This window comes from Lotus japonicus, chromosome 4, assembly GCF_012489685.1.
Source record: "Lotus japonicus ecotype B-129 chromosome 4, LjGifu_v1.2".
NCBI classification, from domain to species: Eukaryota; Viridiplantae; Streptophyta; class Magnoliopsida; order Fabales; family Fabaceae; genus Lotus; species Lotus japonicus.
This window is the reverse complement of record NC_080044.1, coordinates 77,799,136-77,816,937: the sequence shown is the minus strand read 5'-3', so window position 1 is coordinate 77,816,937 and position 17,802 is coordinate 77,799,136. Positions and strand designations below refer to the sequence as shown.

General features: G+C 37.4%; 1 protein-coding gene across 1 annotated transcript; it reads left to right on the top strand.

The window, feature by feature from the left end:
* Nucleotides 1-20: 20 nt before the first annotated feature.
* On the top strand, nt 21-1,799 carry LOC130714396 (uncharacterized). Its single transcript, XM_057564297.1, has one exon. The coding sequence runs from the start codon at nt 233-235 to the stop codon at nt 1,556-1,558; it is 1,326 nt and encodes a 441-aa protein (XP_057420280.1). The 5' UTR covers nt 21-232; the 3' UTR covers nt 1,559-1,799.
* The last annotated feature ends 16,003 nt before the right edge of the window (nt 1,800-17,802 follow it).

Sequence of the window (17,802 nt, the reverse complement as noted above, 5' to 3'; positions counted from 1 at the left end):
ACCGGCGAGGAACGCGTGACTCAACGCCTCTAACTGAATCAGTTTCAAATCTAACTAACAAGCGCGCTTTCCAAGATTCCAATAACCGCCTTCACCGTTCTCATAACCGTTTCTTTCCCTCGCTCTCTCACTGGCGCGTGCTTTACATACACACATAAATACCCTGCAACTCTTCACTCGCTTCATTTCGCAACCGCATTCACTCTTGAATCTGATTTTCTCTGTTTCCGCAATGGAAAATTTCTCAGTTCGATTCGCTTTGTTCTGCACCGTCTTCTTCGCCGCCGTGCTCTGCTGCCCCAAGGTCACCGCCACTGAAGGAATGGAAGCTGCTTTCGCTCATTCAACGCCACCGCCTCCTCCGCACGATCTTCAAGAACACTCGTTCTTCTCCCACACTGCGCTTCTTCCTCCGATCTTGTCACATCTCGGTTTCCACGACCTTGCGACGGCGGCGCCGTCGCTCTCTGACGCTGCTGCAACTGTAACTGCAGCTTCCTCTGCCTGGAATGGTCCTTCCACTATCTTCGCTCCGTCGGATTCCTCGCTCCGGACTTGCTTTTCTTGCTCCGTGCCTAATCTCCTCCGCGAGCACATCGTTCCAGGTCTCTTCCCCATCGATTATCTGAGGAAACTTTCTTTTGGCACCAAGATCGAGACCTTGAGTCCGGGACGATGCATCACCGTTACCGCCGAATCGGTCAATCACAACACCAGCGCCGCCGTCGCTCCGAAGGTCTTCATCGGAGGCGTGGAGATCACGCAGCCGGATCTGTTCAACAACGGCATGGTCGTGGTTCATGGCCTTCAAGGCTTCGTTTCTCCGCTGTCTCCGTTCTCTTGCGATGTCGAGAGGATGACCTCGCTCTCCTTCCCGTACCATCCAGATCACCGTTCCGGTCATCATCTCCACCACACTCACGGCGCTCCTCCGATGCAGCCTACATTCATGCGTCTCATGCTCAAAGACGCCATGCTCAGGCTCCGTAACAACGGATTCAGCATCCTCGCACTCGCGATGAAGGTCAAGTACGCAGAGCTCGTGACTCTCAGCAACATGACGGTGTTCGCCGTCGACGATCTTTCCATCTTCTCCGGTTCACACTCGTACATCAGCAATGTCAGGTTCCACATCGTGCCGAACCGTTACTTGACGATTGCAGATCTGGAGAAGCTTCATGTAGGGACTGCTCTGCCGACATTGGAAAGAGGCCAACCGCTGCTCATCACAACCTCCGGCGGAGGAGCTACGTCGGCGCCGATGAGGATTAACTATGTGAGGGTGAAGGTGCCGGATGTCATGCGCAACATCAAGATTGTGGTGCACAGCGTGTACTTGCCGTTTCCGCACATTAATCCCGTGGCAGCGGCTTATGATACTTTCTTAGGCGCCGGTGGAGGAGCAGCGGCGGAAGGAATGGCTGATGATATTCCAGATTCTGTTGGTCAGGCGATGGAAGGGGCCTGCGCTGGTTGTGGCGGCGTCGCTGCTGCTGCTGTATCACCCATGCCTCAGGTGAAACCAATGGTGGAGATTGAAGACCACCATGGCCTGTGAATGTGATTCTGATCATGATGAAGACGGTCCACTTCTTTCTCTGCTGAAGTGAAACTTGGTCACATTTGTTGTTTAGTTCTTTTCTTGCATATTTTAGTATAATTGCTTTGTTCTTGTTAGTTTGTGCATTCTGCATTCATAATGAAATGTGAATTTTCCTATGATATGTTGTACACTGTAAACAGCAAATGCAATACTCCAATAAATTTTTTGTGATTCCGATTTCACAAATTTCCTGATTGATTAGTAGGTGTAATGGATTTTGCCTCTATTAGTTGTTTCTTTTGCAGAGCAATTAGTTACTACTTGCTATAGAGTGATATTTGATCATGACGATCTGATTGGTTAGATGAATGATTATATCACTTTTCATTTTTCACTCTTTAGGTAGTTAGGTTCTAAACTGAAAAATTTTAGTATCACTATTTACTCAACATTTCCCCTCATTTTAAGAGCTAATTTAAAAGAAATGTAATGAAAACATTTTTCCTATGCAATTCACTGACCTCGCAACACTCTTGGAAACGCGCCTTTTGGGCCTTTCTGCGTTAGATAAATGCACCCCAAAAAAGCCCGTAATAGTACAGCTCTCATGAAAGGGCCTTGCTTTTATCATATTTTATTTGACCCACGCTACTAAATTTTATTTCTGGAAATTACTTTTCGGTAATAGCTGCATTCTGGAAATGAATTTTCAGAGTGAAAAAGGATCGCGGGAGTAGAAAAATTAACCATAGGCCTTTTTCTCTTTTGCTTTTTCAGACTATTTGGGCCATTTATAGCTTAAATATGGTTTTGGTGGGCCTTGTCTTAATAATCTCTTCTGTTTGACCAAAAACAAACTTAGAAGTAATTAATGAATAATTATATCTTGACACCTCATTTTTTAGGTGTAGAGAGGTGGAGGAAGAGAGAGATAAGAAGAAATGAGAGAAAAAGTAAATATGTGATTTGATTGATAGAGAAAAGAGAAATAGATAGAAAATGAAAGTGGAAAAGAGTGTAGAGGTGTGTATATATCATAACTCGTAATTAACAAAGCCGACATTCATATAAATTTAAATTTGAGACATTTGTTTAAGTTAGAACAATTTCAAGTTAGTTGACCTATTATCTAGTTCAATAAATCCGCACTTGATGAAACATAATAGTTTTACCCAACTCAAACAAAATTGACTCCGTGAATAATACTTAAGATTCAAAGAAAAGAAAAATAGAAGTAATAGTTGAAATGTAACATGCACTTTTTTATCCTATTTTATTTATTATATTAAGTGTAACATGCTTTATTATTCAGGTCAATTTAATACAGCTAATAGCTTAAGCGTACATTTTTAGTATTTTATTTGTTATATTAAATATAACATTTAATTCTATTGTCCAAGTCAGTAGTTGAAATCTAACATACATATTTTATAGTATTTTATTTATCATTTTTTTTAAATGAGAATTTATTAAAATCAAGCTACAAGAGGAATAAATGCCAAAATATCTTGAGCCACCAAATGTGAAGCAATATTCTGAACTTCCTCCACCCACACTGCATTAGTGTAAGTGGAAAGCGTTCCTCGCCAACAAATCATTTAAAGCATTGCCAGATCGTCTTACAAAAGAAAAGGAAAAAACATCAAAAGCATAACTTAAAGAGCGACACTCACTAACAATAGTAGCTAAAAAAGATGCACTTTCCCTGCTTGTCTTCCACCGGTCAAACAATTGCAAGTAGTCCGTCTCAAACTCTACACGTCAAAAGCCCAACTCTATAGCCAAACGAAGCACCCAATGGAAACAACCGGCCTCCGCCGACAAAGGGGAGAGAGAAGCTATTGGGAACGTTATAGCCGCCGTCATAACCTCTCCCTCAAAGTCGCGTGCCACCATTCCATACCCAGCTGGTCTGCCATTAACAAAAGAAGCGTCAATATTCACTTTAACCATCCCTCAGATTGGCCTTCCCCACACCGCCTGAGATGAGTTGCAATGAGGCTGGTCTCTTTGCATGCATGTTCGAGATCCTGGCAGCAACATGAGTGCGCGTTGAACCACTATTGAATCTGGTGTTATTCATTGCTTCCCATAGAGCATAGCATAGCGTCTGCACAAGTCCAATGGACTCTTCATCTCCATCACGCAACACTTCCTCCCTGAAATCTGTTATGGAGGCAAAGCGTTCTATCCTCAACACCAATGGCGATCCAAACCAGAAGCTTCGAGCAGCTAGGCATCGGAGGAAAACGTGCTCTAAGCTCTCATTTATTAGATATAACATTTATTGTTGTCGTTCAAGTTAATTTAATGTTATCTTTTAATCTTTCCAAAGCAAGTGGTAGTAAAATTAGTCTCTCGTCACACTATCAGCTTATTTAACAATAGGAAAAATGAGTTTTTTACTTCTTTTTCATTTGCAATAATTCAAAATCGAATCTCTAACAATTTATTTAATAAATGAAGAGCTAAATAACAATGCAACACACTTGTCCAAGTCATTCTTTTTTGTTACAAGTCAATTTAATATAACAGTTGAAATTTTGTTAATAGTTAACATTGTTGTTCAAGTTAAACTATATATAATAAGTAATGGTTAAAATTCAGCATACATTTTTTATAATATTTTATTTATCATATTAATTAATTAAAAAAATTAATAGTATTATTCAAGTTAATTTCATTTGTTACATTTGTATACAATATATAGATATATAGATATGTTACATGGTTAAAAGGGTCTATGTAATATTAAAACAAATACGATCATTTTTCAACTTCTATGACACAATGTGTTCAAGGAAAGACTACAATTGCAATCTACATTTTACAACCCACAAAAATGAAGGCCCGGTTTGTATTTCTGGAAAGAAAAGAAAAAAACATACATGTATCTCAAGTTCAATGATACCATTATGTTATGAAGGTTAGTGGAAGTTGTTTTATTATTTTGATTTTATATGTTGATGATACTCTACTTGCTACTAATGATATGAGTTTGTTATATGGTGTAAAGAGATCTCTATATTAACTTTGGAATGAAAGATATGGGGATGAGACATCATATGTGATAGAAATAAATATATTTGTAATAAATCACAAGGAGTGTTAGGGTTGTCTAAGAAAGGTTATATCAATAAATTATTAGAGAGATTTAGAATGAAAAGTTGTTCCATGAGTATAGTTCCAATTCATAAAGGGGACAAGTATAGTAATATACAATGTCATAAAAATAATTTGGGGCCAAAGAAAATTGAGTATATATCATGTCCATCAATGATTCGAAATTTAATGTATGTGTAGACATGCACTCTGCCAGATATTTATTTTGATGTTGGAATGTTAGGTCGAGATCAAAGTAATCCCGTAATACACCACTAGAAAGATGCAAATGAATTCCTTGGCCCTTACAAGGAACCAATGACTATAAGCTTACACACAAAAGGTCATATCACATTGAAGTGGTTGACTACTCGGGTCACACTATGTTGGATGTGTAGATTTTAAAAAATCTACTTTTGGTTATATTTTTTTGCTCCTAGGTGTAGCAATTTTCCTTTGGTTACATAGAGTGTCTATTGAGCATATTTGTATTAATCTTACAATTCTCTCGTCTTTCTATCTCTCTCTCACTTTCTATTAGATCTAAGATTTCAACAAAAATAAGTAAAACCAAACTTTTGAACTGACCTGAATTATTCTGCCCTAGTGAAGACCGATTATCAGGAATTGCGTGCAATGTCAGCATCTGCTCCTTGCTTATTAGTATATTCTCAGGCGCGCAATGTCAGTTTGATTTCATAATAGGAAAATGCTAAACAATACAACAATGTTAGCACACCTTGAGGCACGACTGATATACACCATTGGATGATGATTTGTGTTGCTCACTTAAATTGTTATTTAATATTTTAGAAACTAGAATGACATTTTTGCATGGTCGTGCATTGTGGTGTGCATGAATTTCTCGTGCCACCTAGCAATGCTAGATCATGATGCGTCCTAATAAGTCTCTTGACAGCAAGCTACTGAATGTTTTCCATACATACCCTCAAGTATATTTGTCAGTTAATTATAATGCAAGTTGGGGGATGGATAGCTCACATGGTTTAGTTAAGGGTAATTGTAGGTGCAGGGTTAGGGTTCGAACCCTAATGAGGCATAAAATGTACTAGTTTACTAACAACTAACATTTGCCTATAAAAAAATTATAATGCAAGTTATATTTAGAATAGTGGAAGATGAATGATCTTTAATCTCTTTGGATAGACAACAAACTTAAATATGTGATATGACTAAAGTAAATGACACGTGCATGGCAACGCCACATTTCACGCTTTAGATTTAATATATTATAGATAGAAATATTTGTTTTGTTAATTCTGTCTAGATTTGTTAATAACATAATTAGTAGATAGAGGAGTTTAGTGTCTCGTACAAAAACACGTTGGGGAGAGTCACAACGAGGATCCATGAGTCAAGGCCGATGAGAGACACCAAGGAGATCTTGACGCTACATATTAACCCAAAACCTTAAGGCATTAGGTTTATGGGTCACATCTCTTAAAAAGTCTTCTCCTCACCCAAACTTAACCAATGTGTGACTCCAACTCCGCACTTGAATTCTCAACAATCTCCCCCTCAAGTGCAAGTCACCTCCACATTATCATGGCCCCCCTCTGCGGAAGCATATCCACCCCTGTACCGTTGTTCGCTGGCAATGGAACCCACCGCCTAGCCACATTTCTAGGAAGACTTTCGACACAAGGAGTCGTTACCATGGTCCCACGAACCATTGGCTATGATACCATTGTTGGAGTGGCGCAACGAAACGCTAGACTCTTCATAGTCTTACGACTCATGAGGGGGTTGTGAGTTAACACATGTGTAACAGAATTAGTCTATGAGATCATATTGCTCTCCCTAAAACTCGCATTTTTTACTTTCTCTCTCTAATTCTCTTCTTCTCTAAGATACTTTCGTTCTTTGAAATCCTGACATTGGGTATTCCAATTTCTTCCATTTACACGGGTTTTCCTTATCTATAAAAGCTAGCACATGTAACATTTTTCGATGAGTTGAATAGTAATCTAATTCAAGAAAATGTCTTTCTTTTCTATTACTGTATACTAATTCTACAAATTGGCCTAGGCCTTGCCTTTGTATGCCTTAAATCAGCTTCACGGTTTAACACATTGGAAATCAAATGTTTGGCTTCAGGCGAACCCCTATCTTTGTAAATATTTTTCTCATCATTTTTCAAAATATTTTGATCATGCTCCAAATGGATGTCTGATACCCGTTAGACAGAAGAGTAATACACATCATAAACTGAAGGAATCCAACGTGTGTGACGTCCTACTCTACAAATCAATTCAGGCGCCCGCCAACCTAAACTTTCAATGCCAACAACATAGAGTTTGTAGTTTCACTTAGTTGTCATCTAGAGAGGTCAAGCCTTTTCTCACCACGCAGGGCAGCTATATCGACCAAGTAACATTAAAAAAATTTGTCATCTATTGAGTTTAAACTTAAACTTAATTACCTCTAGATCTCTCTAAATGATATAGATATATAATAGATTTTCTTTGTCTCTTTCTAGTTTCTACCTTTAGCTAGAGGACAATCCTTCATGTGGTCAACTCTATTAACGGATGCTAATATAAGTCTTATTATTTTATTCTCAAACCACCTAAGATGAAATAATTTTTTCAATAATAAGAGCTACTTTAATTTTCTTTCTAGTAAATGTATTTTCAAGTCCAATCTTATTTTGTATACCCACTCATCTATGATAATATTGTCTGTCTTGAAGTTGTGGTATTATATGTTCTCTAACTGTCACCTATAAGTTAGGATTCATGTGTCTTTTGCCATATTTGAATTGATAGAAATAAAACGTTAGAATTTTCTGATGACATAACATAGAATTCATAAAAGAGAAAGAAGTTGATGGTTGTGAGGAAAGAAGTTTCGACACGCTCGCGTCGATTGTCTGCCATGGAAGCACACACAAAGTTCAAAATGATAAACCATGAGAAAGAAAGAGAAAACGTAAACCGGACTCTGTTAGCAACTACACAATGAGGTGGAAATAAACAATAATGTAGTAGAGTTTGATTGAAGAACAAGATAACATGGATATAACATCCTTAAAAAGCTAAGTAGTTCTTCCTCTTCATGCTAACCTTTATAATCGCATAATCAACATTGACACAAAAGCATTGAGGTTTCTTTCTACATGTGCTTTTATGAAACTTCATCCATAAATAGTAAACACATGAAACCAAAGTTAGATACAGAGGAAAACAGAACCAGACAAAAGAAGAGATTGAAGAAGCATAGTGATAATAATGGAGGTCTCTTATTACCATTCCTTTGCCCACGGTGCCCGATTTCTTTTGACCATTCTAGTACTTAGTGGTCAAAATACTGCACAGAAAACGTGTCTTGCTTTCAATACGGAGATACTACCTTATACACCTCGATTAGCAGGGAATGAAACTTGCTTTGGAAATACGAATAGAAACCCTCGGGAAGAAGTCCAATCAATCCTTAATGCTCAACAAAACAACCAAAAAAAGCTATTGGAGGGTTTTCAGAAATTTCCTAAAAAAAATTTCACTGACATCTCTTAAAAAGTGAAGTTTTCTTTTATGGTTCCAAAAACAAAGGATGCTCTAAAATCTCCTTGGCAATTGACCTGAAATTACACAAAAAGGTTGGTGTTAAGAGTGTAATTACTAACTTTCTGTCTATAACTCTCTTCTTCTATGAGATACTTTCTTTTTTCTGAAATCCTAACATATTTGGTTCTCCAATTTAGGCAAAACTCCAAGCCTTTTTTACCCCTTTCCAAACTTCAAAACGTGCGTCCCCTTTTTAATACTAACTCACTGCTCACCTTGTGCTGACCCACCCACCACATCATCATTTGAATTTGAAAAGTTTTTGTTTTTCACCGCCTGAGAAGTCTCCATAACCTCCTCCGAAACTTCCTCACAAGATAATGGCGGCGTACTACGAGAATTCTCAGTTATCATGCCATGATGACCCACGCGGATTGCATGCAAATTATTGCTTTCACTCGTTGACAAGTTTAAATCCTCATACAGTCATACATAATATTATAGGTTCTACTTGATTGGAATGCAATGCACTAAAAATTCTCTTCTTTTTATAAATTGTGATTACTGTGCTTTTCACTAACTGTTTTCATTCTTTTTAGGCTGTCATACTCATATTCTTCTCCTCCCTTGACGTGTGTAAGGGGGTAGAAGATAGGCAATACATCTCCCATCCTTGGCTTGAATTTTTCTATTCGCAGTTGGCATATTTTTTTGTTTAAGATCTTCATACTGAATAAAAGATAAGGGAATAGGGTGAATGAGGTTTTTGTTCCAGAACCAGAAGGGAGTATGGTGAATGAGGTTTTGGTTCCAGAACCAGGAATCGTAACTGATTATACTAAGCTAGAAGTATTTGAACAAGTTGGACAGAAAATCGCAGTTGGATCTCATTCAATTGTATTCCCAGGCCTCTACGGTAAAACGACTTGATGGTAAAACGACTTGATAAGTCTCGCACTAGGCTGTTTAAGGGAGAAATGAATATGCTTCTCACATCAGACCGTCATTCAAACATTGTCTGAATGTACACTGTGGGACAAAGTAAAAACTTCTACTACATAGCGCTGGAAAGATGTGGGTGTACCCTGTAAGATTTCATTCATTATTTTAGTGGAAAGGAGCCCAATCCAAGTAGATGGTAAAAGATTTTTTGGATAGACTTGGGGCTACGTTACTTTGGGAGCAGAATGGAAACCCTGCCCCTTTATTAAGAAAGCTAATGAGGTAGATATAAACTTTTTATTTGTTGTTTATAAGTTTATATTGTGTACATAATGACTAAATATTTATATGTTGTACTCAGAGATATGGTGGTAAGGGTGTCATATTTGCACAATATGAACGTTCTGCACAAAGATCTAAAACCATTAAATGTATTAATGATTATGGACCCGACACTGTGTGCAAAATTAGCAGATATGAGAATCAGTAAAAAGTTTCCTCCATATCGATCTTCACCGCTGATTTCAGGTCAAATATTTCAGGTCAGTAAGTTTTGGTTTGAAATCTTAGATCAAATTTAAAGTGAGAGATAGAAAGATGAGAGAATCGTAACATGTCTAACTCTTAACCGCTGATTTAATATGTTGCAGGCAATGGAACTTTCGGATGACGAGCTCCGGAGTCAATTCCTGAGTTAATTAATTCTGAACCACAAACACGTGGTTCAGATTGCTTCAGTCTGGGGTTAGTGTTGTTCTACTGCCTAACGCGTGGTGGACATCCGTTTGGACTTCATTCTGGTCAGTTTGAACAAAATATATTGAGCAATAATAAATCTGAGTTACACCAAATTAATGGTATGCCTGAAGCTAAGCATATGATTCAGACTTTGTTATTCTCAACACCTACATTAAGGTATATAAATATATTTTTTTCAAATTACCCTTATATATTTTCTTAGTCAACAAAGTTAGTAATTACACTCTTAACACTCATCTTTTTGTGTAATTTAAGGGCAAGTGTGAGGAATATTTTAGAGCATCATTTTTTCTGGCCAACTGAAAAAAAGCTTCACTTCTTAAGGGATGTGAGTGAAAGGCTCGATTTTACAACACCGATGAATATTATGGGTGGCTTTTCAAGTATTCATGTTAGGGACTGAGGTCAAAGGTTGGACACGTTGTTATATAATGACCTAAACCAATCGGGTGTTCGTTATAATTTCACATTGACAATAGATTTGATAAGGGCGATTAGAAATAAATACGCTCACGATGAATGGAGAACTAAATGTATTTTGCTTTTAAATAGTTTGTTTGATGTGATTTTCCAAAATATATGATTGATGTATATTTTTTTGTTGTGGCTTACAGAGATTGGTTGGAACTCCTCCTGTGGCTTTCTACCAGTATTTCGAAAACATCTTTCCTTCCCTGCTTATTAAGGTGTATATGGTAGTACATCGTCATTGGAAGCTAGACCCTAGGTTTGTGGGGTATTTTAACCACTAAGGCACTGTGGGCTGGAATGGTAATAAGAGACCTCAATTATTATCACTATGCTTCTTCCATCTTTTCTTTTGTCTCGTTCTAATTTCCTATCTAACTAATGCTTGCTTTTATGTCAAGGTATTATGCAAAACTGGTTGGCATGAAGAGGAAGGGCTTTCTTTTCTTTAGTCTCGTTCTGATTTCCTATCTTTTCTGTTTGTGTACTTGTATTTCCTTTGCAACAGAAAACTTGCCATCAAAGTTGAAACCTTACCTTACCTATTGGAAAACTTAGTTGTCGTTGGACAAGTCAAAGTTCGGAATTATTCCATACTGATTTGTCGTTGGAGAAGAATACACACTAATTTTTTGGGTATAATACATGAAAGTATAATACATGAAATACATGGGCGAACTGTGACAACAACTCGCCGAAAACTAAATCTTCAAATCTTGAAAAGAAACAAAAAAAGTCGATCAAAAACTGAAGACGAATTGAACTACGAGATGAAGAAGAATGAAAAATTGAAGGATTACTTACTTCGCAAGCATGTGAACTGTGAATGTGAGAGAAACATACAGAGAGAGAGAATAGTGTTTTGAATTACCAATGAAAAATGAAGAAGCCAAGAATTTATGGGAGTTGCCGAGTTAGTTATGGAGGATAGAAGTCCAATAAATCCTTTAGTGCCCAATTTCTTTTGACCATCCTAGTACTTAGTGGTCAAAATACCGCACAGAAAACGTGAGTTAACCCTTGCTCACTTTACTAAAAGTTCACATAGAGAAGCTTTCACCTTCTTTCTTTCACTACATGATGAAATAGAATAGGCTAGATTAGTGTAAATACATGTTATCATGCCCAATTTCTTTTGACCATTCTAGTACTTAGTGGTCAAAATAACGCACAGAAAACGTAAGTTAACTCTTGCTCACTTTACTAAAAGTTCACATAGAGGAGCTTTCACCTTCTTTCTTTTACTACATGATGAAATAGAATAGGCTAGATTAGTGTAAATACATGTTATCATGCCCAATTTCTTTTGACCATCCTAATTTTTAGTGCCCAATTTCTTTTGACTATCCTGATTTTTACCCGCTAAAATTCAAATGTGAGATCACCCTTGTTCACTTTACTAAAAGTTCACAAAGAGGAGTTTTCCCCTTCTTTTTTTACTACATGATGAAATAGAACATGCTAGATTAGTGTAAATACCTGTTATCCGAACCACATCACTAGTGATGAATAGAATCTTACATTTTATCTTCAAGATGTATTTGGCCAATCTGGCTCATAAGGATATTGGTTGTATAATATGATACACATTAAAGAATAATCACAACGTAATTTGCTTAGCAATTGGTGCAATGCTTTATGTCTTTCATCTGAGACTTAAAATATTGAATTCATGGTTTCAGCTGTTGGAGAGAGTATTGGAAAATTACCCTGATACTTTTGGCGTTCTCATGAAAGTGAAGAAAGATCTCTTGCTGAATTTACGTAGAGCTTCAACATATACAGCTGAGGACTGGGAAGGTGTACCACCACATGAGCTTTTATTGCAGTTGGCGTCAGCATGGGAAATTGATCTACAACAGCATGACAAATAGCTCAGACATAACAAATTAGGCTAAGTTTTAATTTGATTGTTCGGAACAAATTTATCTACAACGGCATGACAAATAGCTTTTTTTGTTACAATAGCATGACAAATAGCTCGTATAGAACAAATTATGATAGTTATAATTAGCCTCTCATATATTGGATTTTGGAGTTAGGGTGATACCTTTTGATTGTTCTACTCACTGCACATGTGTATGTGTTTTTTTAGGCATTGCACATGTGTGTTATAATGAGAAGAATACACACTATTTTTTTGGGATAATACATGAAATATGTGGGTGAACTGTGACAGCAACTCGCAGAAAACCAAATCTTCCAATCTTGAAAAGAAACAAAAAAAATGTCGACAAAAAACTAAGGACGAATTGAACTACGAGATGCAGAAGAATGAAAAGTGAAGGATTACTTATTTCGCAAGCATGTGAACTGTGAATGAGAGAGAGAGAGAGAGAGAGAGAGAGAGAGAGAGAATGGTGCTTTGAAATACAAATGAAAAATGAAGAAGCCAAGAATCAATTTAGGCGGGAAAGTGAAGAGGGGTGGGAGTTGCCGAGTTAGTTATGGAGGATAGAAAACGCTCTACTCACTGCACATGTGTGTTGTTATGAGAAGAATAAAAAGGGTGATTGCTACCATACTCACACCAATTTTCTGGATAACGGAAAATAGTCAAAATACCCTGTCACCCACAACCCTGTTCGTCTTATCCAAATTTCAGGTCTGTTATACACATTACACATATATCAAATTTCTATCTTTTATTGAAGTTTCATCGCACGCTCGTTATTTTACATGTTTAATTCTCCAATCTCTCAATTCGTTTCATGGAAAATTCGGGCTTTTTAGTTGCGTTGGTTTTGATTTCCAAGCTGCTGTTGTAGGTATATTTATTTGGTTGGGAGGGTGTTCTAGGAGCCAGGCAAGGAGGCCCTTTCCCTGTCAGAACGACCTTCAGTCGGTCTATTATGCCGGAGCAGTCCCTTTCCACATACATAATAGACCATCAAACCTTCAACACTACGGTGGCCTTTCAGTTCACGCTCCACTATCCTATTGAACCAGAACTAGGGGACTACTGTAGGACTGAGCAACGGTCGGTTATGGTCGGATTCGGGCCGTAAAAGCTAAATCCGACCAAAACTGAAGCACAAATGTTCTGGTCCGCTTCCATCCGAAGGGAGCCTCGGATTTGTCGGTTTGTGGGTTGGTCGGGTGAACCGGTGATCGGGTGGGTTTTATCGGATCTGAGGGTTAGTGGACTTACCCAGAAATTTTTCTCAAGAAAAAGAAAAAGAAGAGAATAGGGGTTGGCGACAGGCTCAGCGGTGGTTTAGTGGCGGTGAAGCCAAAGAACATGAACGATGGCCACACTTCCAAAGCACCATGGTGTGAAAGTTGTGGTTCTTTGTTCAGAAAATTTTGAGCTTGGATGAAGAAGGAAGCATCGTCGCAGCTTCATTGTTGCTATGCGAAGAAGAAGAAGTGAAGAACACTGTTTTTGTCGGTGTTGTTTCAAAATGGAGAGATAGAGATTGGAGTTTCTATGTCTTTGTGGACTTGTATTCACATGGAAGTCACATGATGGCATTGATAGGCCTATAAGTCATAGACTAGCATAGAACTTGTGAGTAGTCAACTTTTTTTGATAAAAAAATACTATTATATTAGGATAACAAGACAAGGCACTGCACGTTATATAGGTCACAGGGTCTAAAGTTTGAATTTTGAACACATGATATTACCTTGAGTGTATTAATAATATGTGCTTTCCCTTTTACACGAACGGGTTCGGGCTTTGATGGATTGATAATTTCTCAACCGAGCCCGCCCGAATTTACTCACACTTAACCACTTTCTTTCACTCGTTGACCCACCTAAACCCGCCCGCATGCACATGTTTGACTCCGGTTTCCTCGGGTTCCGATCGGACCGGATATTATGCCAACCCCTAGACTACTGTTATGGGAACCAGGCAAAGAGGCCCCTCCCCGTCCGTACGGGTGGAACGACCCCCGTCCCTCAGTAAGACTACCCATCCCAAAATAACCACTAACTCAACAGGGGCCACCAAGCAGAAGGGACGACTAGCCGAAGGACGGTCTACGGGACGGTCAACGTCCCGACGGTTACCACATGCACGGGACAACCTAACCAAGGGACGATCAGCCAATAGGGACGAACGACTAAGGACGACTCATCCTGATGATCACTCCGCAAACGGGACGGACAGACCAAGGGATAAGTGTTCCCATCGCATTCAGAGAGATCAACTCAGTCCCCATCATAGACCCCACACCCCGTATTTGGGGGCTGGGGTCAAGTCTCGAGGTCAGAGTGTGGGTTACAAGGAACCCTGGACCATAGGATCTCTGGGACTGAGAGGAGCCACATGTGAAGCCTACGGTAGAGAGCCGCCCGGAAGCCCAAAGCACTCATGACTAGGGGTGGGAATAGGCCAGACCGTTCGTAGGGGCCTATGGCCTAGCCTACCACAGGCCCAGGCCAGGCCAGACCAAATTGGTAAATAGCCAAGGCTTAGGCTTTTTGAAAAGCCTATTTAGTTAAAAAGGCCAGGCTCAGGCCATTCAACAAGCCTTGTAAGCCTTACAGGCTAGCCTATTTAAGTAAATATGATTAGTATTTTTTGGTAAATTGTAAATATGATAAGTATAAATATATTTTACCCTTGATGATGTCTATATATTAAAAATTTATAATAATATCTTGATATTATATACTTATTGAGATTTTAGTATATTTAAGCAAATTGACTTATATAACGATTCAAAGTTATAAGTCTTTTTAAAAATAAATATATGACGTATTTAAATATCTTAATATGGCGTGTGATTTTAAATTGGCTCTTCAACTCTAAGAAACCAACATAATCTCGTTTAGTTTCATCACGACCTATTAGCTGATAATATTATAAGTCTGATTGTTGAAAATATTATTTTAGTATAATTTAGCCCGTTAGCTTATAAGTTTGATAACTTCTTTACAGATAAATTTATTAACAAACGTAAAACTCTTGTTGTGAAACGGGTCTTTAAACAGGCTACCAGGCCAAGCCAGGCTTTCGGAAGGCCCAGGCCAGGCTCGAAAAAAAGCCTTTGATAGGCCATAGGCCAGGCTCAGGCCTTAAGATTTTTAAACAGGCTAAGCCTATTTAAGCAAAGCCTACCTAGGCCTAGCCTATTCCCACCCCTACTCATGACCCACCCCCTAAGTTGGGGGCCACCCCATGTTTCTAATCTAGTATAAAAGGCCTTCCATAACAAGAAGTCAAGGTAATTCTCATTTTAACACTTAACCAATATGTTGATACCTCTCACCCTCACTAACTTAAGCTTCGGAGTACATTGCAGGACCCTTCCTGGGACCGTTCTTGACACCCCAACTCTCTTGACCGACCACAGTTTTCTCCACCGTTCACCTTCCTTCCTACCCTCTTCTGGGTAAGGTTGATCAAGGCTTCCCCTGATCAGAGGGCTGATGAAGCTGTTCCATGTGGTGGTTAAGAATACTAGGATAACTTCAATTTAGAAGTTGTAAAGGGTTTTTGATACTAATTTCAGGTGTGTTATACACATATATCAAATTTCTATCTTTTATTGAAAATTTTAAAAACACATTACCAAAGCTATAGGAGTGATAACATCTTTTTTAATTAATAAATAAGATAGTAAATAAGATAGTGTTGAAAATAGGGTGTTCAAATAAATGTTACTTGCATTTTCATGATTGCAAGATTAATGTTATATGGATCGATATAATTACCCCACGAATCCAACAAAGTGGTATTACAACGAATCATATGAATATATGATTCACATTCATTTACAACAATCAAAATGCAATAAAAAACAGAATAAGATTTTTTTTTTGTTACAACAGAGTAATACTTTGGCAACGAAGCTCATGGGTAATTTAAAAAAACATTTAATTATCATTTTCAACCCCACCATCAGGGTATAAGGATGTGATTTTTTTAGTTTAGTGTATCCAGTTGCACATAAAGCAAAAATGGACCAAAAGTGCTTTTAAGCCTCAAATTTTTTTAATTGCACTTTTGGCTCAAGAATAGTTATTTTTTTTAATGGAAAATGGTATAACAACCAAAATTGTTAATAGAGTATAATGTTGGAGACCAACGGGTATTTTGTTTAAGTGGTACATGGTTGATTTCATTAAATAAGGTATTGGGTTCGAGTTTTATGAATGAAAAAACACTCTGTTAGAAGGGTTAGCTCCATCATGATGTGAATGTTCCCGCTCGAACAAGATTTTCTCATAAGAAAGACACTTGTCTTAAAAAAAAGAGTATAATGTTGGAGACAACAAATGTTTTTTTTTTTTTTGACAAAGAAGACAACAAATCTTATTTTTAAAATTTAGAGAGTCCGATTATATATTTGCATTAAATGAGAGACCAAATATACGTTTAAGCCTAAATCTCTAAATATATGTAAAGCCAACCATTAAGGAAAATTTATATTATTATGCTAGTTGACCATATTTGATCATGATTAATGAATTCATATTTATGAATATTAAAGAAGACATTTTTGAACATTTAAATTAAAAGCATGCCCGTGCTTTAATTTACAAAGGAATTAGTTTCAAAAAAAATTACAAAGAATTAGGAACTTAAGTAAAAGAAGAAGTAACATCTATTATGAGGTGCGAAGGGTCAATTTAGAAATATGAATGAATGAGAGCATTTCCTAATTTTTTTTTATAAGCAATGAGAATAATATTGAAATAAAATATAAGGGGTACTTCAACCAAATACAATAAGTATTTCCTAATGATTACAGACAATACTGGCTACGTGTAGGTTCAGAAGAAAAATCGCAAAATGAATTTCAGAGATCATATTCATACCCATTATGTTGGAGTGAGTTCGCTGAAATGACTGAGGGCTTGGAATAATTCGAGATGAAGATAGAAGGAATTGGAGAAATGAAACGAACCACATAGAAGAAAAGAAAGAGTCATAAAATTGAAAAACTGAAAAGAAATTGATTCGCATATGAAGAAAATAAAGAGAATAAAATGATTAGTTTCAAAAGCAAATGAAGTGGAATGAAGAAACCATAGCAGAGAGAACCAAAAGGAAATTAAGGAAAGAAAAGAAAATGTTGAGCAAACTCTTTTTTCATTAATTGACTGAAATAAAAGTTACATATTTATACTGTGCTTGCTACGATACCACAATACTTAATGTGAGTATGATACACGAAAGACTGTGGACCAATTAGAACCATTCACATCCTCCATATTTAAAAAGAAAAAAACAAAAATATAAATAAAAAATGAATAAATGTAAATTATTTATTGGCCACATCATTCATGTATGATACATTGTGGGTATTATAGAAACCATCTAGACTGCTCTGTCTCTTCTTGTAACTAAGACCTACTACTATTGGCTCATTCTTAATATGAGACTATTTAAATATTTTCCTAATGATTCACTAGCTTTCCTCATCTAATTCTCGTCCTTTTCTGCACTTGTTGGGCTGCACATAATCCTTCAGCCAGATTTGTTGCTTCGAGTCCCTTTTGGGC